General features: G+C 44.5%; 3 protein-coding genes across 4 annotated transcripts in view; 2 read left to right on the forward strand and 1 right to left on the reverse strand.

Annotated features, from left to right (window-relative positions):
• Positions 1-370: 370 nt before the first annotated feature.
• On the forward strand, positions 371-2,360 carry LOC308109189 (single-strand selective monofunctional uracil DNA glycosylase-like). The gene is made up of 2 exons (XM_080462609.1): positions 371-813; positions 1,110-2,360. The coding sequence occupies exons 1-2, from the start codon at positions 568-570 to the stop codon at positions 1,650-1,652; spliced, it is 789 nt and encodes a 262-aa protein (XP_080318735.1). The 5' UTR covers positions 371-567; the 3' UTR covers positions 1,653-2,360.
• Positions 2,361-3,841: 1,481 nt separating this feature from the next.
• Positions 3,842-9,796, forward strand: LOC308109102 (uncharacterized protein; the record flags this gene model as incomplete). Its single annotated transcript, XM_080462473.1, has 13 exons — positions 3,842-3,973; positions 4,065-4,167; positions 4,786-4,997; positions 5,141-5,353; positions 5,457-5,605; positions 5,678-5,747; positions 6,231-6,485; positions 6,570-6,695; positions 6,978-7,073; positions 7,209-7,275; positions 7,365-7,513; positions 8,270-8,337; positions 9,213-9,796. 13 exons carry the CDS (start codon positions 3,842-3,844, stop codon positions 9,238-9,240), a joined length of 1,668 nt encoding a protein of 555 aa, XP_080318599.1. The 3' UTR covers positions 9,241-9,796.
• Positions 9,797-10,648: 852 nt separating this feature from the next.
• LOC308108546 (retinoic acid receptor gamma-A-like) overlaps positions 10,649-20,261 on the reverse strand; it is a 35,900-nt gene continuing 26,287 nt past the window's right edge. The window contains exons 3-10 of one of the 2 annotated variants that reach the window (XM_080461591.1): positions 16,064-16,212; positions 14,895-15,036; positions 14,624-14,787; positions 14,319-14,495; positions 13,957-14,161; positions 13,045-13,203; positions 12,514-12,825; positions 10,649-11,536 (exon numbers count right to left, since the gene is read on the reverse strand). In XM_080461591.1, the coding sequence (XP_080317717.1) occupies positions 11,475-11,536; positions 12,514-12,825; positions 13,045-13,203; positions 13,957-14,161; positions 14,319-14,495; positions 14,624-14,787; positions 14,895-15,036; positions 16,064-16,212 (1,370 nt within the window). In that variant the 3' untranslated portion in view covers positions 10,649-11,474. Of the gene's footprint in view, positions 11,537-11,895; positions 12,826-13,044; positions 13,204-13,956; positions 14,162-14,318; positions 14,496-14,623; positions 14,788-14,894; positions 15,037-16,063; positions 16,213-20,261 lie in introns of those variants that run through there. The other variant, XM_080461592.1, reaches the window with a different exon arrangement.

Consider the following 20,261-nt stretch of genomic DNA (forward strand, 5'->3'; position numbering starts at 1 on the left):
TTACATACGAAAAGAAAAAACTAGTCCTCAAAAATAACTTAAGTTCAGTATACTTAGAAAGTAATGTTACTTTCATGTCTGTGTTTGTATGCTGTATAGTACAGGACTCTGACCCTCTTAGTAGTCCTTCAGGGGACGTTTTAACCTTGACTGATTCCTGATTGCGACAGGAAGCTCAGGTTGTCAAAACTGACCAAGTCTACAGTGCAAGTTCTGATGAGTTGTGGTGGTGACCCCTGTAAAAGAAAGCAGACAGACACTCCTCCTAGTGTGTGTAATGACTGTACATAAGCTACAGATCTGTACAAATACATGATCTATTTTGTGGCACTATGAGGTTCATTTATACTGTAGTTACATAGATATTCCTGTAGAGGGCAGCAGCGGGTTTGAGCGTGTTTAAAACCCAGGCAGGAAAACGCAGAGGAAGCGAGGGCGCTTCTGGTGTTTTTGTTGTTAAAGTCCGTCTTAAAACAACTTCGTTCTGCCTATTATCAACACGTTGATGCTCCACCTTTACGAGGTTGTTTTTTTTTTTTAATCTGACAACCCGCATCCGGTTTGAACATGTCGGTGACAGAAGGAGGAACAGAGAGTGGTGATACCCCCTCCTCCAGGTTCCTGCAGGCTGAGCTGGAGCTCAACGCTCTCCTCCGGGGGCTCCGCTTCAGTCCGCCCGTCAGCTTCATCTACAACCCGCTGGAGTACGCCTGGGACACCCACCGCTGCTACGTGGACAAGTACTGCCAGCCCGGGAAACGCTTCCTGTTTCTGGGGATGAATCCGGGTCCTTTCGGCATGGCCCAGACCGGGGTGAACACACACACACACACGATACACACACACACGATACACACACACATTTTACACTTCTCACTCACACACACACACACACCACACATTTTATACACACTTTATACACTATTTACACACACTTCACACAGTTTACACACACACACAGTTTACACACACACACAGTTTACACATGGCCTCCAACAAAGAAAAGGACAATGACGAAAGCTTCAAATAGTTAATAGCTGGTTTAAAACATCCATCCATCCATCCATCCATCCATCCATCCATCCATCGTACTCCTCCTCTCTGCACAGGTGCCATTCGGTGAGGTGAAGTCAGTTGTTGACTGGCTGAAGATCACAGGGGAGGTGGGCCATCCCGACAACGAGCACCCAAAGCGGCGGATCAGCGGCCTGGCGTGCACTCAGAGTGAAGTCAGCGGTGCACGTTTCTGGGGATTCTTCAGAAAGCTGTGTGGCGAGCCCGAGCGCTTCTTCCAGCACTGCTTTGTGCACAATCTCTGTCCGTTAATCTTCATGAGTGCCACCGGGAAGAATTTGACGCCCCCCGAGCTGCCTGCAGGCGAGCGCGACGCCTTACTGGCCCTGTGTGACATCACCCTGTGCCAGGTGGTGGAGGCGCTGGGCGTCTCCATGGTGATTGGTGTGGGGAGGGTGGCAGAGCAGCGGGCACGGCGAGCTCTGTCCGCCGCAGGCGTCAACGTGCGGGTGGAGGGCATCATGCATCCGTCTCCGAGGAATCCCCTGGCCAACCAGGGCTGGGAGGCAGTGGCCAGAGCTAAGCTGGCAGAGCTTGGGGTTTTATCTCTGCTGAGTCAGACTAATGAGGTGAACTGATGAGGCTACGACGAGTCCGAGCTCAGGCCGGGATGAGAGAAGCTCCTCAGAGACTCACTGCTTCATCTGTCTTCACTCACACTGAGGACAGCTACTGGACACTCTGTCAGACACTAATATCTTTCTGAAGGTTAATCTATTCTGCTCAAAATGTCTCTACACTAATGTACAAGGTACATTTCAAGTTCGTATCCAAAATTTAAGCTCAGGGTTTGTGTGTTTGTGTTTGTGTGTGTGTGTGTGTGTGTGTGTGTGTGTGTGTGTGTGTGTGTGTGTGTGTGTGTGTGTGTGTGTGTGTGTGTGTGTGTGTGTGTGTGTGTGTGTGTGTGTGTGTGTGTGTGTGTGTGTGTGTGTGTGTGTGTGTGTGTGTGTGTGTGTCAATACTCAGTTTGGTGTTTGCTTGTTTTTGTTTAGTAAGCCCAGTCATTAAACTAAAAACATGATCCCACAACAAACAATGGCAAAGTCTGGTGGCTTCACACCCACACATGAAATTAGTGCAATCTAAACTTTTCATTCCTGTTCTTTTATAAATGTATTCATGGTCTTTTTTTTTATAATTTTTATTAAACCTTTCATGATTTCTATGTTGTATCTGTCTACACTGTACACTGTTTTTCTTTTTGTGCATCAAGACAGTTGAATTTAAAAGAAGCTGTTTCAATAAACAATGTATCTCGAGATCAGGAATGACCTTCCTCTCAGCCTATCATGGTAATATCTTGTGTTCTTGTAAAAGGCAGACTGCATCAGTAGGAATGTTTTTATTGGCCTGATTTAAACGGTTTGTTGTCAGAATAGCTTTAAAAAACTCAGATAAACACTTTATTCAAACTCGGTTGTCACAGCAGCTCCACGTTGCACAAAGATATGAAAATATGAAAGAATAATAGATGCTGAAGTATTACATGTTTAAAATATTCCAATATTTAAGTGTCCTGGATTATTAACAAGGAAATAATGAAATAAGAATTCACAACAAAAATAAATCAACAAATGAACGACTATCAAAAAAAAACACTGGAGACGTTTTCAAAAGGGGGGAAAAAAAAATATCTATTTCCAATAACATATGGTGGGTTATGTTGGACTGGCGGTGTTGAACAGTGTGATTGCTATTCTAATCTCTCATTTGAGGAACTCGTCTTCCCTGGACCCTGCTCGTGCTACCTTGTTATGAAGAGACTTTTGAGGACAACGTCTCCGCCTCCATGCTGGACCCCAATACTGAGAATCGCAGCAGAGACCAACAGATCAGGTCCTGTGTCCTATAATTGTCTCCTGTAACGGGAGATGGAGTCTCCAGCGCTGCCCGAGCGGCTGATGAGCCGTGAGTTCAGGAACTGCATCTCCCATGAGGCCTCCTGCAGCCCTGCTTTTTCCTCGGAGGCTCCGCGTGGTTCCCGGCGATGTTGTGAAACTCTTGCACCTGACAGGGTTTGCTCATCACTTTGCACAGCTCAACCTCCCGAGAACAGGACAGAGGTCACATTTATTCCTCCGCTCAGTAAGGTAAGACTGAAAAACAAAACCCGAGGGCAGTTTAAGATGATTCAACTTTAAAAACTGCATTTCTTTCGAATTTGTAATCAGAAATCAAAGAACTATTGACATGTACTGTACTGTATTGACATGATTGGACAGGGAAAAAAAAAGTAAATTTGATAAGCCTAATGACCACAGATGATGGAGATGGAGTAATTATTTGCAATTTTTCTCTCAATATTTTACCATTTGCTTGTGCTTATATTGTATTGAACAATTAGGTTTGGGATTTTCGGGAATGAAATGTGTAAAAACAAGTGATTGTTCCATCTTTGCATGTCAGTGAAATTTGGTAACTGATGGAGATGATTTAGGATCAATAATTCGGTAAAATGTGTTGTTCCAAATAATTCTAAAATGTACATTACGTAGCTCTTGCTTTATTCTCGAAGCAGGTAATTCCTCCAGATAGTGTGTTTTTGCAGACCATGGTCGATGTCCATTATTCAGTGCGCAGACGAGTTTCTTGTTTATAAACAAGCTTTCGAGCCATAGGCGACGGCTGTTCTGACCACGCTGCATTTCTGCACCGACTCCGCTGCTATCGCCTTTCATCAGCTGTCTCCGTCCACACTTGAAACTGGAGCACGTTTCACTGGGTCCACGTATGTCTTCTTCTTAAACAGCGCCGCCTCTTATTACCCATGGATAAACAGTCCACGGTGGTGTTTCGAAATGTGGGGCAACTGTACTTCCCCCAAACCAGGGTGGAGTGCCACTACAGTCTGAGCTCGGACCATCAGTGGAGCAGCGGTGACTGGATCGGGATTTTTGAGGTAATCCCCCCCCCCCCCCCCCCCCCCCCCGGCATTCAAACACACCTCAGTTTAAAAAAACAAACAAACAAAGATGTGTTTTGTGCCACAGGTGGGCTGGACTTCAGTCAAGCAGTATTTCACATACACCTGGGTTCTTGTTCCTGAGGGCCACACCGACGGAACCACTGTCGACTTCTCTGCACACTTCCAACGTGAGAACAACAACAAAAAAAAAATGTCTTCCATACACCTACTTTCATTATCAGATGTAACTTTTAACCTAAGAGGGAGTGGAAGACAAACCCTGCTCTCCCAGCGGAGCCATAGCTGCCTTCAAACACACCAAAAGGCTAAAAACACAATATTGATCAGATAAAGTGCAGGAGAGGCAAAAAAACACAAAACCCATAGGGTGTATTTAAAGCCTCCATCTTATACAACTTCTACAAAGCTGTTGAGAAATCAAAGTACAGAAAAAAACATAGAATCTATAAAGTAAAACCAGTGAGATCAAACTAGAGCATGTGCAACAGCAACATCACCAGTAAAGGTTTCATCGATCCTATATGGTTTTAAGATACAGATCAGCTCCCGCCACTCCTGCAGTGCAGGTGACCTAAGCTCCGTCGTACCTGTACCCCTACTGACAGTGATGTGGGAGTATACAGATCCTCATGTGTACAGAGAGGTGATGGCGTAAACCACAGCGAGTCAGAAATCAGCTATCATGATGCCGTTCTTTGTAATAAATTTCACCTTCAATTCCTTCGTGAAATATCAGATTGTTCATTCACGAACCAAAAATGAAATAACATGTTTGTTGGACCCAGCGTTCTACCTGCCTGGCCCCAGTGCGGTGGAGTACCAGTTTGTGTACGTGGACAAAATGGGCGAGGTGTGTGCTCGGAGTCGCCCCTTCACCTTCTGTGCTCCCAAACCCCTGGAGGAGCTGGAGACACTGAGCGAGGAGCAGGACGGCGAGGACAGAGAGGACGGAGAGGAGGAGCTGCTCCTGGTCATCCCCAGGGCTCAGCTGCTGCAGGTGGGGAGGACCAAATCCCGACAAAACCCAAAGCTACCTCAAACACTGAAATTACAGCATCTGGGTGGAAGGTGCTGCTATTTTAAGTTATTTTAATGCAGTCCAACTCTTTGCTGTGTTCTTTCTCCCCGTTTTCTCCACAGACTCGACTGGAGGAGAGCTCGAGGAAACAGGAAGATTTGCAAGAAGCTTTGACCGCCGCCAAAAGGGAGTCCGAAACTGAGAAAGAAAACCACGAAAGGGCAAAGGCTGATTGGGAACGTGAAAGGGAAGCAATGAAAGAGGAGATCACTGAGCTGAGAGACAGCCTGAGAGACAGCTGCTGTATGCTGAAGAAGGTGGAGGGCAAACACAAGGTATATATACTGTATATGTACGCGGCTCAGACACTGTATGGTAAACACCAATTGAACTCCATCAATTCAAATACATGCTTCCTTTTCCTGGAAACGTGAGCAGGACGTGAAGTACAACCAGGAAAATCTGTCTGCTGAACTGAGTAAACTTCAGAGTGAAAAGTCTGGGAGTCAGCGGCAACTCAAGGAGCTGGAGGACAATGTCAAGATTGTCACTGAGCGGGAGACGGAGAGGAACAAGGAGCTGGAAAGGCAAGCAGTAAACATTCCCCTTGATTCGACCGTTTGGGTGTGAAACTAAAACCTCATTCTGCTCTCATACAGGCTGAAAGACAGACTGAAGAAAACCTTTGATCAGATGAAACATGATGAGGAAAAGAGGAAGTCTCTGCAGGTAACAGAGCTGATGATGATGATGATGATGATGGTGACGATGAAGAACCACAGTTTTGAAACCTCGGAACAACATCCAGAGACAGAGCTTCTATGAGGGCGGAATAAAATGAGTAAACCAATTAAATAGTTTGCTGAGTGAAAACCAGCTGGACAACATGGAATTTGATTCCCAATACAGGTTTTATTGAAACCAACTTTGGTTTTTTTATTTTTTTAGTTTCATGAGAGTTTAAAGCGACAGTACAAATCTGATCATAGGCAGGAATCAGTGTAGGGATATACTGTGGCCTTCACACTTCCTTGATGAAATATATCATTTCAAAACTACCATGGAAGCTAAAACTGGTAGAAGGCTGGTGAATTTATATATCTATATTTTTTTGCATTATTCACCCAATGTCTGAGTGACCCCAAATTGGGCGTGTGTGTGTTTACCCTGCTGGACTCCCTATCTGTCTGTCTGTGGATGTTCCTCTCTCAGGTAGAGAAGGAGGCCGCTCTGGCAGAGGTGCGGGCGCTGCAGGATCGCCTGGAGGCCAGCGATCACATTGCCGACAGCCTGCGCAGGGAGCTGAAGGAGCTGGGGACCCGGCAGGGTCACGCCCACAACGAGCTGCACCAGGCCCGCATGCAAGTGGCCCAGCTCACCCTGCAGCTGTCTGAGGAGAACCTGTCACTGAGGGAGGAGCGGGCCAACTGGGCCCTGGAGAGAGAGGCCTACAAACATGCAGCGGAGGTGAGACCGCTGCACAGCTCACTGCTGCACGCGCACGAGGCAGAAGTCGGCGGGCTTGAATCTGTTTCCATTGTTTGTGTGCAGATTGATAAACACAAATTACAGGAAGTGTTCTTCGAGGTGGAGAGGAAAGAGGAGTGGCTCCAGGAGGAGAGGGTGGAGAGGGAGAAGCTGGAGGCAGAGCTCGCCAGAGAGAAAAATTACAATAAAGTAAGTCAAATCATTAATGCGCAAAACACATTCAGCTCCAAATATAACCCCAGGCCTGCATCACACATTGCTCAGCTGACATTTTGGGAAACTGGAGAACCGTGCCAGAGTTCAGCGCAGTGTTTTTTTCATTACGCACACGCTGGCACAAATAGAAAAGCTTCCATGAACAGTGAGTAAACAATTCTTCACACCATCATGTGACGAGCAGCAGCAAAACAAGATGAGCCTGAAGGTGTGGGTGTTTAGCTGGCCTGAGCCTCGTGCTGCTGCCCCCTGCAGGTGCTGAAGAGTGAGGCGAAGCGGGAACTGGAGGAGCTGGAGGCCAGTTTGAAGAAGGGCCAAACAGAACAGGAGGAGGAATGTGTGGACAAGCAGGCATGTAGTCTCCTGCAGTCGCAGCTCATTTTCCCTCACATTGGACAGCGACAATCAGAAAACTAGAGTCATTCTGACAAAGTTATCCTCTTGTCTCCTTTAAACATCTGTGGACTCATATTGGGGCGCGCGCAGGATCTGGTGGACTACATCCGTCAGCTGGAGAAGAGGTTGGGGGTTATGTCGGAGACTCAGTCAAACAGTAAGTAAATGAGTCTCCTCGTCTCCTCTGCTGCTGCTGTTTCCTCGGTGATGACCAGCAAAGTGAAGCGTCAATGTCTATTTACCCAGCTGCCGCTGCCTCCCACTCTGAGAATACGCAGGATGCCTCCTCATCTCCCATCAGATCAGGCTCCTCACCTCGTCTCACGTCCACTCACCCGGAGCGGCCTGAGACACACACCCAGAGCCACGGAGACACGGCAGAGCCTGACACTCAGGTGATCAGTTCAGCCATAAACCAAACAGTGATCATGTTCTCCTGCTGCTCGTCCACATCAGTGTGTCAATACGTGACCGGCTTCCAATAAAGTCCTGCAGCTCTGCCAGCTTCAGAGGGTTTTCCCTGGCTCAGTTGTTGGACCTCTGGGCTTCAGAGCTTCTTAAAAACAGGACAATGTGGCTGGGTCAACTGTAGGACAAACCATGAGACCTCAGGAAGCTGGAGGAGACATTTAGACTGGTAAAATCCACTCTCAGTGGTTTCAACAAGTCTCCTGTGAAGTAAATAAAATAAAACAGTGCAGTTCTTATGGGCCATTGCTTAATAATTTGAATAAATACCCAACAACTAATCTTTAAACTTGAAAATTTTTCATATTTTCTTAGACATCAGGGCACTTGATTCACATTCAAAAGCAATTTTTGGTTTCCTAAAACCAGGGGTACCTCGAGAAAACCTCGAGAAAGGCACGGACTCAAACCTACGACATTCTCGCTGTGAGGTGAAATGCTAACCACTACACCGCCATGCAGCCCAAAAAGAACTACGATCATTTATTCCATTCAAATTCTTGCACATGCAGATGAAGCTGCACGCTGCCGCTGGTATTTCAGCAGATACTTGTTAGATATTTGTGACACAGATATTTGTGTAGGGACACACAACGTGTGTCACACAGGTCTGTGGTTCCCAAACAAGTATTTCTGGGTTTATTCTGAAGGTTTACACGTGTTTTGTTTGTGTGTTACATCAGGACAAGCAGAGGCAGGACTATGAAAGAAAGGAGCTGATCCTTCCACGACTGGTCAACCCTGTCCACAGGTGAAGTCTGGTTTTCCTCCCGGACACTCCCCACACACCTCACACTCCTCGCATACCTCACACACCTCACACACCTCACACACCTCACACACCTCACACACCTCACACACCCTGCTCTCTGGATCACCGCACCTACAGTGCTGTGTGAAGACTTTGTGTCTGTCCCCACTGTGCTGTGAGTTCACTCTAATGTCCTATCTGGACCTGCAGAGAGCAGCAGAGACTTAAAAGAGTGAATCAGTGAAGAGGAAATAACATCAAAATTAGAGCACACTTCTGAGAGTGAGCTGTTTTTGGTTTAAAGTAAAGGTACAAAACGAATATTAATATATTTTTAATCAGAGGTCGACGACTGCACAATTCAACCTGGATTGGGCCAATGAAATGAAAGCATGATAAAGTTCTCATACAAAAGTTTTCACAAGTCCAAATATTTTACTTTTTATAGTGACAAGAGGTTCGAAATCAGCAAAAAGTGTAAAATATTCTTAAAACATTTTTAATGAGTTGAAAAATCATAATGAAAAATAAGGTCAATTAAACCACTGTCCCACCTTGAATAAAACCTGCCTAGCACTAAGTACAGTCCAACGCATTTACTGTGTATAAAAGCAAGTTCTCTGTTTGTGGCATGTTGCAGCCTTCGTCATGCGTGTAAACTCGCCCTCACGTTACGGTTCTATTGCTGATGGTCTTTACTGCTGCTTTACTGATTTATCAGCCCGGGTCTTTACTACACTGCAATCAGTTGCTTTCTTGGAAAAATTGCATGAACTCATTTTGCATTTTGACACCGAGTCATTCTGCATGTTTGAATACCTGCCCTGAATCTATAAAAAGTCATCCAAGTCTCCCTCCTCTGCTTCTGTCTCCAGTGAGCTGGCTGATTCCCCCATGTGGTGACCCGTGGAGGACTGGGTGCCGTTTACTTGATGACTACTGCATAAACAAGCTTTCTGTCTGTCATTAGACAACCTGAAGCAATGTGATTGTTGTTTTCTGTTTGCAGGAGATGCTCCTCGGTGGTCATGTCGGTAGCGTAGGGCTTTTACTTTGACAGAACTTGAAGTGCTTGTGTGGCTCGTAGTTTCACTACTATTTAATATGCGGAAGTAGTTTGCGGTCGCCTTCATACTTGAGATCAGTCCCGAGATGATTAGTAAATTAGTGCAGAGGTTATCGTAATAGGATTTATACGTTGTATGATATGAAATATGATATTGTGCTTTCCTTTGGTGCCGTATCAGCCTCTGAGCTTTGCATGAGAGAGTGAGTGTCCAGTCTGATGTGTGGGTGTGTATCTCAGCCAGGTTGTTCTCTTTAAAGATGTTAAGCACCTGAAAGGAAATCAAGGCTCTTCAGTACAAAAACTGTAAAACAAAATACAAAATGTAATTGACTGATTTTTGCCTTGACGATAACAAAAACTGTGCAATAAAGAAAAGGTTTTCTGTCTCGGAATCATTGTGATTTCATTTTATGCCTTCTCGTGTAAAGTTTCATCAAAAGACGGAAAAAGAAAAACTGGACACGGATGTTTGAGAACAAAAAGCGCCTTTATCAAAATACAAGAAACAACAAATAAGCCAATAATAAGTAACACAAAAGCATAAAAGTATTGACTTCTCATTAAAAAAAAAGTTAAAAACAAGAAGATTTCAACCCAGTCTTTGTATTTCTGCGTAAGAGCTATGAGAGCTATGTTTAAGGCTGAAACATCACTCACAAAGAGCCTGAGTCCCTGAACACATAGACAAGACATCTGCACACTACAGAGATTGTTTATAAAAAGTAAGAAATACATTAAAATTCAACAATAACAAATGTAGCAGAGAAAAAAAAAAATATGAATCCAGCTTCAAAGGTAATTTAAGATCATTTAAAATGTCCCGTCATTACAAGACTCAAAGTTGATCAATTTCACAACAGCAACTAATTCATGTCCAAATATGTCATATTGTCTTTCTTTGGTCTTTTTATTTGTCATATTTGTCACGTTCCGAGGGTCGAGGCCTCGTCGGCCTCATTCATGGCTTTATTATTGCACCAGCTCAACTTCAGGAAACAATTCAGTTTGAGAAGTAGATGAATTCAAACAAAAACAAAAAAAGGAGAGATATTATTGTTACATGGCGTAAAAACATCATTAAATACTTGTACGCAGAATGATATACAAAATATTTTTGGGGTGTGACAAGAGTGTGTTTAAATCCCACAATAGTAAAACGTAACAACAGAGGAATAAAAGTCTCTCCTCAGTGTTTGTGACACTGGGGCTGTGTCTTTTTGTGTCCTATGGCTTTAAATAAAATCTCCTTTAATGACTGAACCAGCTGATGTATTTCTGCAGGTTTCATGTTGGATCTGATTTCTGCTCAACACGTGTCTTTTTTTTTCTTCTTCTTCGCTTCATTCATTCCATCCCTCATTTCTAACTAACTAGATTAAGAACAATAAAGATTAATGAAATGATGGAGAAACTTTTCCTCTGCAGCTATCATGGGGTTCAAAAAGAGTCACACTGTCTTTCAATACACAAACAATGACAGATTTATACACCTTGCATTAAGAACTATGAAGAACAAATAAGTATTTATTAAAAACAAAATCCAGGTCATTAAATACAGCACACATAAACACACATAAACGAAAGCTATTGTCCTGTGCTTTAGCAGACACCTCGGCTGATACCAGATGTTTGACGCTGGTTGGATGAAATGTGACAGTATGACTATTGTGACTTTTGGTCAGCTTGCATCAATGAGCCATCAGCAGCAACTCTGGCTTGAGTGATTCCTCCTCCATAAACATGGCGACCAAGCAGTTGACCGACGCTGCTGACTGGACCTGATGATGGACGCTCACTGCGGATGACGGCGGAAACGACGCCGACGTCTCTTCATTGTCACTCAGTGTTTTGGTTCACGCTCTCCAAACACACACGCACGCACGCACGCACGCAACGCGCACACACACACACACACACCTGAGGTTTTAATGACGTAAACTGCTGCTGAAGGCTTTATCTGATTGGATGATTCTTTGCTCTTCAAAACATTGAGATTGTTATGGCTTTACCTGTACCTGGTTGCTGTACCATGGGCATGTGCAGCTTAGTGTTACAATTGTAATCATTCCTACTTCAAGACGCAAGAACAACTTTCAATGGGGGGGGGGGTTTCCATGGTGGCAGAAAATACTGTAAATGGGAAAAAAAACAACAACCTGAGATTGTTTGATGACATCAAATCTAGCCTGCAGATTCATGACTATTTGTTTTCACTACTGTAAATGCAATGTTGTCCAAGAGGTGGAGGTATGTGACTCTATTTGTTTTGTGTCTAACCTATTTGGCCCCCAAGCACAAAAGCTAAAATTACAATAAAAAACTTTTGCAGAGATTTTCTTAACGCCATGTGCTCTCATCACACTGTGAGTTTGAGCTCTGCTCATGACTCTCTCTCTCTCTCTCTCTCTCTCTCTCTCTCTCTCTCTCTCTCTCTCTCTCTCTCTCTCTCTCTCTCTCTCTCTCTCTCTCTCTCTTTTTCTATTGCTTTTCGTGTGTCCTATGTGAGAGAGACGCATACAATTAAAGCTTAAAGAACACACACACACGCTTTTTCAAATATGAGCTGGACTGAGTGAGAAATATACAGAAAAAAAAAAAGCAACACAAAGTCCAATGAAGACACGAAAAAGACAGAATAGAAACGTGTACATGCTTAAAGAAACCATACAAAGGAAAGATAAGGAGCATATCTCTGAAAAGTCATAGAAGTCATTCTGAGAAGACATTTGGGGCATACGCACACCATGCAAAGTTCTGCTGTTGCAATGTTTTCAACATCAATTTTATACAACGCATAGCCCTTAAGGAGTGCATTTTCTTCTGTCCAACATTGCGTGTGCGGACGAAACACGTTAAAAATCATTTTGAAGCAGTCTGGCAACGATGCCCTCATCGACCCGCTGACATGTAGTGCTTTTACTTCTCAATTTCCTTATTTTCGACACTAATATGAGCAGGTTTTCCTGTCGGTCAGTATGTACACTTTATGTAGATATGTGTTGTGTGAAACCCCACTGATGTGTGACGTTCCCTGGAGGTCATGTTGCCCGGTGAGGCCAGGCTGGCTGTCCTAACTCGTCTCCCTCACTGCGTTTTCCCTGTCACACCTTTCTTTTGCGACGCTGCTGGCGTTGGCGCCGCCGCCGGCTCCTCCCACGGCTCTCCGTCACTGTCCGCCCCTCGCTCTTTCTCCTCATCCCAGTAATCGTCCTCTTCCTCCTCCTCCCCCTCCTCACAGGCTGACTCGCACGTGGGCTTCTCCTCCTGTTTGATGGCCTGGATGGCGGGCGGCGCGGCGGTGGCGCTCTCGCCTGAGTCACTGCTGTCCTCAAAGGCTTCTGGGTTCTCCAGCATCTCCCTGATCAGTGGGGGCATGGGCCCGGGGATCTCCGTCTTCAGTGTGATGGCTCTTTCTGCACCTGGAGGCACACAAACATTTGAGGCACCATTAATATATGACATGGGGAGGCTGGTTAGTCTGACCTTCGACTCATCCGTTTCATAAATAACCATAAGTTCATATATTAGGAGCCGTGAGGCCGACACAAGATTCTCTAACCTCTAGAGCACCACCGTCCTCGTCATCTCCATTTGTACGTGGTTATGCAATTTAAACAATTTAATAAAACAACACTGACCCTTGGTGCTGATTCCTCGGAGGTCCGTGACTTTCATCAGCATGCGAGGGAACATGTGAGGCTTGTTGGGACGTCTGCGGCGGGTGTAGATCTTCAGAGCCTCCAGCAGCGGTTCCTGCAGCTTGTCAACCTTCTCGGGCTGCTCGAGGTCCATCCGGTCTGCGAGGGCGAGAGAGGCGAGACCGCGTGAAGACAAGATCCATAGTAATCCAACAAACAGGCGACAGGGTGACGGAGAGGAAACTACAGACCAGTGAGAAACTTTTACAGGCTTCATACATGTGGTTAGATGCTTAACTGGCACAGTAGTAAATCTCAGTTACTACTTTACTTTAAAAAACAACAAAAAAAACTATATAAAATCAAATTTACTTGCAAAACAACTCGATTTGCATTTGAGAACTTAAACTGTTAAAGTAGTTTAATTCAAGCACACTTAAAACTGTACTTTAATCAACTAAAAAGAGAACAGAATAAAACTTTGTTGTAGACTGGACTTCTTTACTTTGGTCATTATTACCATAAATTTACTCACCTCTTTTTTTTTTATGTCAACACGTCTATAAATTGTTTGTATTCTCTATAGTTTCTATATTCTGTCATTTTGCTGACTTACAAATTTGCTCAACTATGATAAGTGAAGAAATAATCGTGTATGAATAACAATATAATGTCTACAGGAGATATAAGCTCATTCTAATGTTACTTTAATGTGATTTTAAAACTCTTTTTCAACAAGTGAGTTAATTTAGTCCCCTCAAATATTGAGATTACACACACAAGTATATGACTACAAGATCCATATTAGTATCTTCTAACATGAAGTATACCTGAATTTTATGTTTGGGTTGTTATTACACTTTGATAAACACGGATGGAGGTGAAGAATACCGACACTGAACTTGATTTTACCTCCACAGATGAGACAGATTGCACTGAGGAGCCCCGTCTCCGTGTCGTCCATCTCCAGCGGCAGCAGTTGGCCAGCGAAGGCAAACACCAGGTCGGTGAGCGGGCCGAAGCCAGCGTTGTGCATCTGGGTCCTGTTGAGAGTCAGGCCGTCTGAGAAGGTCATGGTGTCCTGCTCTGGGGTGTAGCGGGTGCATATCCTCAGCATCTGTGAAATTGTAGAACGTTTAGGATCCAGATTGGTTGGAGGTCGCTGCTCAGAGATACGGTTTCTTTTTGTGATCAACAGATGAAGCAGAGAGACGTATGGTAAAGCGCTGAGGACGTGGTGATAGAGGGGTCACGGAGGAGCATGGGGCAAGTACCAGGATGTCCAGGCACGCAGATTTGAGGAGGGTGATCTGGTCAGCGATGGCGAGCGAAGTGAAGCCTGGTAGCCGCTTGGCAAACTCCACGATCTTTATAATGCACTTGGTGGAGAGCTCGCTGAACTTATCCCACAGGCCCAAGTCCAGCTGCACTCTGTGGTCAGCGCTGGAATTCTGGGAGAGAGGGAAATTAGGACACTGTAGTCTGCGGTGCATCATCCATACTGTGTTTGTCCTTTTTGCAAAGCGACGTCCTCCTGGTGGAGGAGTGAGTGCCGACAAAAGTGTAGAGAAAAACTCACCGTGGTGTATTTCCCTAGTTGGCACAGGGACGGGAAAGTCTCCTGGTGAGCTTTGCTGACTTTGTTGACCAGCTCCTCCAGCTCTCCGCTGAGTTCGTAGTTCTCCGGCAGCACCACCTCCTCCTTCACGTCCTTTTTCTTTTTGTTCCTGTCGTTGCGCACAGCTGCAGAGACATACCGGGTCAGGATGCAACTTCCCCTCGAGGGTACTTCTTGAAAGTTAAGAACAAAATCAATCACTGAGTCCATCTTGTTTCGATAACATCCTGACCTTCTTTGGACATGCCGACCTCGAAGCACTTCTGCAGCCGACAGTATTGGCAGCGGTTGCGTGTCACTTTGTTGATCTGACAGTTCTTTTCTCTGTGGCAGGTGTACACCATATTCTTTTGGATACTGCGCCGGAAAAAACCCTAAAACAGATTAAAGAACAACATGTGGTACTATGCTCAGTAATCTGGGCGAGTATTTTCTTTTTCTTTCTTCAGATTTTGTACAGCTTCGTTTTATTGTCTCAGCACAAAGTTGGAGAACAGGAAAACAGACTTAAGAAATGTTTGATGGTGGCTTGTTTTAAGCCTTAGGCTGAGCAGTCAAGCTGCTTTATCTTGTTTTGCAGTTTTTCTGCTTAAGCTTTTCATCAGATTGAGAGTAACTACACAACCTTTACTGTTGAAGACGCACAGTTTTGAGAGTCTGGGTCTTTTAAGGATTTTTGTCTACTTTTTGAAACACCTTCTGCTGTTTTAAAGACTCATGATCAGATCTTAGAAGAAAATCTAGATAAAATTTCAACTAGATTTTAGGATTCCTATTGCAACGACTCATTGTCAGTAAGGTAAAACTAACCTGTCTCATGATGCCCACATTTACTGTATTTTCAATATGTTGGTTTTACTTTCAGTAAAATATTAAAAAGTAAAACAAATATACAGACATCTTTAATTCAATTCAATTTACAGGTGAAAAGGCAAAGCTGTCAGGAGAAATAAACACTCCACCAAAGTTCATCAAGTGAAAACTTAAGATTCGGTTCCTTGTTTTTCACATCAGAACAGAAACACAACATGACAGTGGTCAAATCTTTCTCCACTTTCTCTCAATACAGAGCGGAAAATACATCAATCAGTTCCTGCAGTATTAGTCTATTTCCCTCTGTAGGTTCCCCAGCCTCCATCTGCACATCATGTACAACATGTTGTTAAACTGTCACATTAGTCCTGTGCAGTACAGTAAAGCTCCACTAGAGGGCAGCTGAGCCACAATTAAACAGTGCAGTTATGCACATCTGTTCACCTCAGGTTGAACATGAGGTTTTCACCCTGGCTCCAATGTTTCAGTTTTCTCTCTTTTTCTTTTTTTTTTTGTAGGGGGGGGGGTGTCAGCTGCTGACTTTATAAATGTCCTGTAAATTCTCCGTGTATCTCTGGATTCGTGTACCTTGCAGCCCTCGCAGGAGCTCACTCCGTAGTGGTAACCGGATGACTTGTCTTGGCACACAAAGCATGGCTTGTAGACCCGAGGAGGAGGAGGAGGAGAAGGAGAGCTGGGCACCATCTCCTCGGAGCTGGTGCTCTGAGTCTCCACCGCTACAGAGGGAGGGGGAGAGAAAGTCTGTTATTATAGCAGAGCATGTTGTTTACATTAATGCTTGAGGCCTTTGAAAGCATGATGTAAGCAAATACAACAACTGATTAAAATAAGAGTGATCAACAAACAACCCCCAAGCCCATGCAGACCACCCCTCGGAGCCAGAAGGCCAGCTCAAAGGCAGACATTTTTAAGAGAAAAGGGGGGGGGGGGGGCATGCTGATTGACAGGGACTTAAAAGAGACACAATTAGCTGATGGCCAGATGGCCCTGCTGATAAAATGCTGATTGGCAGCTGAGATTTGATTGGCTTCTCCATTTACTGGTGAACCTGGGGGGGGGGGGGCGCGAAACCTCTGTTGACTTTTTGACTGACATCTGAATTTGTGTGTGTGTGTGTGTGTGTGTGTGTGTGTGTGTGTGTGTGTGTGTGTGTGTGTGTGTGTGTGTGTGTGAGCTCATGTGCACGCACACACACGCACAGGTTCACATTTTTATTTGAGAGGCTGTCCAACCAGGCCTGCCCATATACCTCGAGCCCCATGTGAACAAACAGAGGTGGGATGTTTACGAGACTCGGTTGTCTCCCCCTGTACCTTCTCACTGTCTCGCTAAAGAAAATGGCACTCTGTATAACACCATATGCTGGCCACGGGCAAAGTCAGTGGACTGCCGCTCATGAAAACGCTCACAACAAACAATGCAGAACAGACGGCGCTACAAGTTCAACCAGCTGCTCCAAGCTGTGATTTCTCACGCTGAAACCAGATCAGAGCAGCGAGAGTAGAACAGCAACACGCCTGGTGCACATGTAAAGGTGATGACTAAAGAACAGCCAGATTCCTTCGAACGTGCCTTTCAACTTTCACCTTCAGTCACCCCAACTTCACCTCCCCCTGCCCAATCCCACCCCCACTCCCTTGTTTCCTGGCCCTAAATTCCTCAGTGCAGGCTGGACAGGGTTTAATAGTTGGCCAGGCTCATAAGCAGCCCTATAAAGGTTGTGTCTCGGATGGGAAGGAGGCCCCCGGCCAGGGTGACGGCCTCTTTATTGGGATCCAGTCACCTTGGGCAGCTATTCACATCAACAGCTCCATCCTTGGATCCCTTCCTAGTAAAAATAAAGAATCTGGGGTCAAAAACCCAAAGTCACAGCCCCTCCTGTCACGTTCAATGGATAGCCCAGGACTGAACCAAATGTGGCCCTCACCCCACCACAGCAACCCCAACCTGAACCCACAGCTTGTCATTAAAACCAGTGGTAAGGTTTCAGAAAACAGAGGAGCAAGGGCACAAAGGAATAATCTAATAAAACAGAGAGGGGAAAATGAAAAGAGAAAGAACGAGAGAGAGGAGGAGGTTAGCCCGAGGACAGAAACTTCCCAGTGGCCGAGAGGTTAAATAAAATCCGGACTATTTAACTTTGACCTTGACTCACGGAGGCCAGTGCTAACTACTTGACCAGGAGCCTGCTTTAAAAAATCAGAAACACGTTTGGGCTTGGCACCAGGGCTGATGATGCTGGTTAATTATTAGTTAGTGAGGAAGTCAACAACCAATTTCAGGTGTCACAGGTTTCAATCACTTTGAAGCTCCTATTGATGGTTCCAATGTAATAAGTATGATTTCTTTTCAATCTCAATATCATCAGTGCAGTTTCATGATGATTTACGAATCAAACAGACGACAACTCATCCCGACTTGTCAAACAAACTGTGTACTATTGGTAAATTAAGAAAACACTTGAGATATGTGTGTATAAAAGCAGCCGTTTCTCTAAGTAAGCCTGATGTGAGAATGAAATCCTGGACACATCTACTGGGATCACACAGACATTCAACCAGCATATCTGGATGACGCTCATATAAATCCTAACATCTCGGTTGTGTTTAGGTCCCACAGTGTGCTTTAGCTATAGTACTGTCATGTTTTAGCTTTTTTCACAGCATTTCCAGATTTTCTCAGGCCCTCTTCAGACACTATAGCTCAAAACTTTAGATCTGTTGGACTGATAAATCTCCAAACAGTTCCCACATTTGAAGCAAGAGAAACGCCTGGTGCTGCTCCCAGTAATCGGTTGTTCAAGTTAAGTAAATGTGCTTCTGCAGGCGTCTGGTTGGTTTCTTTGGTTTATTTTTATGTCCCACTCACCAATAAGAAAAGCACTCAGTCTCACAGGAACTGAAGTTGAAATCCCTGAAATGAAGTTTTCTTTATCGATCATTTGATGTGAAGCTCCTGGTCAGAACGGGTCATCTGTGATGAGTTGAGAATCAATGGCTGACTTTTGAATAGCCTCTATTGTGCAATCAAACTGGGAGCCGGTTGAACATTTGGCAGGTTTCTTTTCATGACAATCATTTTTTTATTTTTTTTAAATATGCACAGAAATCTAAAAAGTGTCCATTTGAAGGAAAAAGAAAGAAAGAAGATCTGCATCACTGCATAACAATAAGAGCTTTTAGTTTTGCTTTATCTGCAGCATGACTCAAGACTTGAAGAATGCGGTTCCCCTGGAGCGTCTAACTTGTTTGAATTTGCTTCTACCATGTTAAACGGAATGAAATATACGAGTTATTTATTATGTTATCGAGATCAAACATGTGATCACTAGAGACCCGCCATTAAACTGAGAGAATAATCGATATTCCATTCAAATAAACGGACGTATCTGCTCACATCTAGGCTGTAATTGGGATTGAGGTTTGTAAAAACTGTGTGATATTTCTGAGACGGAGTCACGTTACACAGCAGTTCATGAATAAACAAAGAGCTGCTTGCTGAGAAGTAAACAGTGTAATGCATTCAGGTTTTGGGGCATCGCGGTGGAGGTGGAGGAGCTGAATGAGTGGCACTGTAACCTGATCACTGTTTTCTGTTTATATAGTAACACTGACAATGTAAAAGTGGCCCTGAGAGAACAAGTGGAAAAATAGCTCCTATTGAAAGAGAGAAGCTGCATCTGGCGCCAGGGGAGACGTAGTGACTGACACTGTCTGAAGGTGGTGAGAGCCGGTGAGGAGGGACGTGACTCAGAGAATCCTGACGGAGGGAGACAGGGCGAGGGAGAGAGGGAGGGGGCGGGCGACGGAGGAGGAGGGGAAGACTTTACCTGGCGTGGAGAAAAGAGGGAGAGAAGCCAAAAGCTGTCAGCAGCTGTCATCACCGTGAACTGAGCTCAGCCTCAGAGCCTCGGCTTGGGGAAAAAAAACAACAACCCCTCTCTCTTCTTAACCTACAGCTCACCCCGCAGTGTGCCACAACATCAATCAGCACGCCGCGATTGGACACACAAGAGGCAACATGACTCACGTGAATCAGCTTAATCAGTCGATGTAATACAACTCCAATACAACGCTTCAATACTGAAAAGAAGTTATAAATATAACCTGTCAGGTGGCATTTATCATCCTGCAAGCAAAGCTTTAGAACACAACTTTATCCACTTCCAATTTGGCTACAGGGGACAAAAGAAAATCTCATTTGTAGCTTCAATAAACTCCAGCAGCATATATCATTTACTATATTGTTCCTGTATGTTACTTCACTTGAAAATATCCATCTGGTGTCCAAGTGTCTTTCCCGTCCTCCTCCTGTCCTGTTTCCTCGGTGGTTGTTGTCAGATCGGCACATTCTTGTTTAGACAACAGAAGCTCCTCCCAAAGCACAAACCTTCTTTATCTGCTCTGAAGCCCGAGTCTGAGCTCAGGAATAAACTCAGGATATCAAAGATTTCACTAAACCTGCCCTGTGCGTGTGTGTGTGTGTGTGTGTGTGTGTGTGTGTGTGTGTGTGTGTGTGTGTGTGTGTGTGTGTGTGTGTGTGTGTGTGTGTATATGAATGAGGTTATATATAAATAACCTCATCCATCAGTGACATCATTTTTAAAAAATTTAAATTATAATAATACCTGCAATCAACACATCATTCAGTACACTTGTACAATCTCATGCGATCCATTACAGCAGCTACACAAAGGTGTTGATCTATTTTTGATTGATCAATTTACCAACATGTTGATTCACAAGGTCTGAACTTTATTATCATT

Source organism: Lipophrys pholis, assembly GCF_963383615.2.
Source record: "Lipophrys pholis genome assembly, chromosome: 4".
Taxonomy (NCBI): domain Eukaryota; kingdom Metazoa; phylum Chordata; class Actinopteri; order Blenniiformes; family Blenniidae; genus Lipophrys; species Lipophrys pholis.

Bases quoted from the DNA above. Each gene is read 5' to 3' on its own strand.
- LOC308109189 (XM_080462609.1), top strand. From the start codon at position 568: ATGTCGGTGACAGAAGGAGGAACAGAGAGTGGTGATACCCCCTCCTCC. The intron at 814-1,109 runs GTGAACACACAC...CTCTCTGCACAG, and splicing joins TCGGCATGGCCCAGACCGGG to GTGCCATTCGGTGAGGTGAA.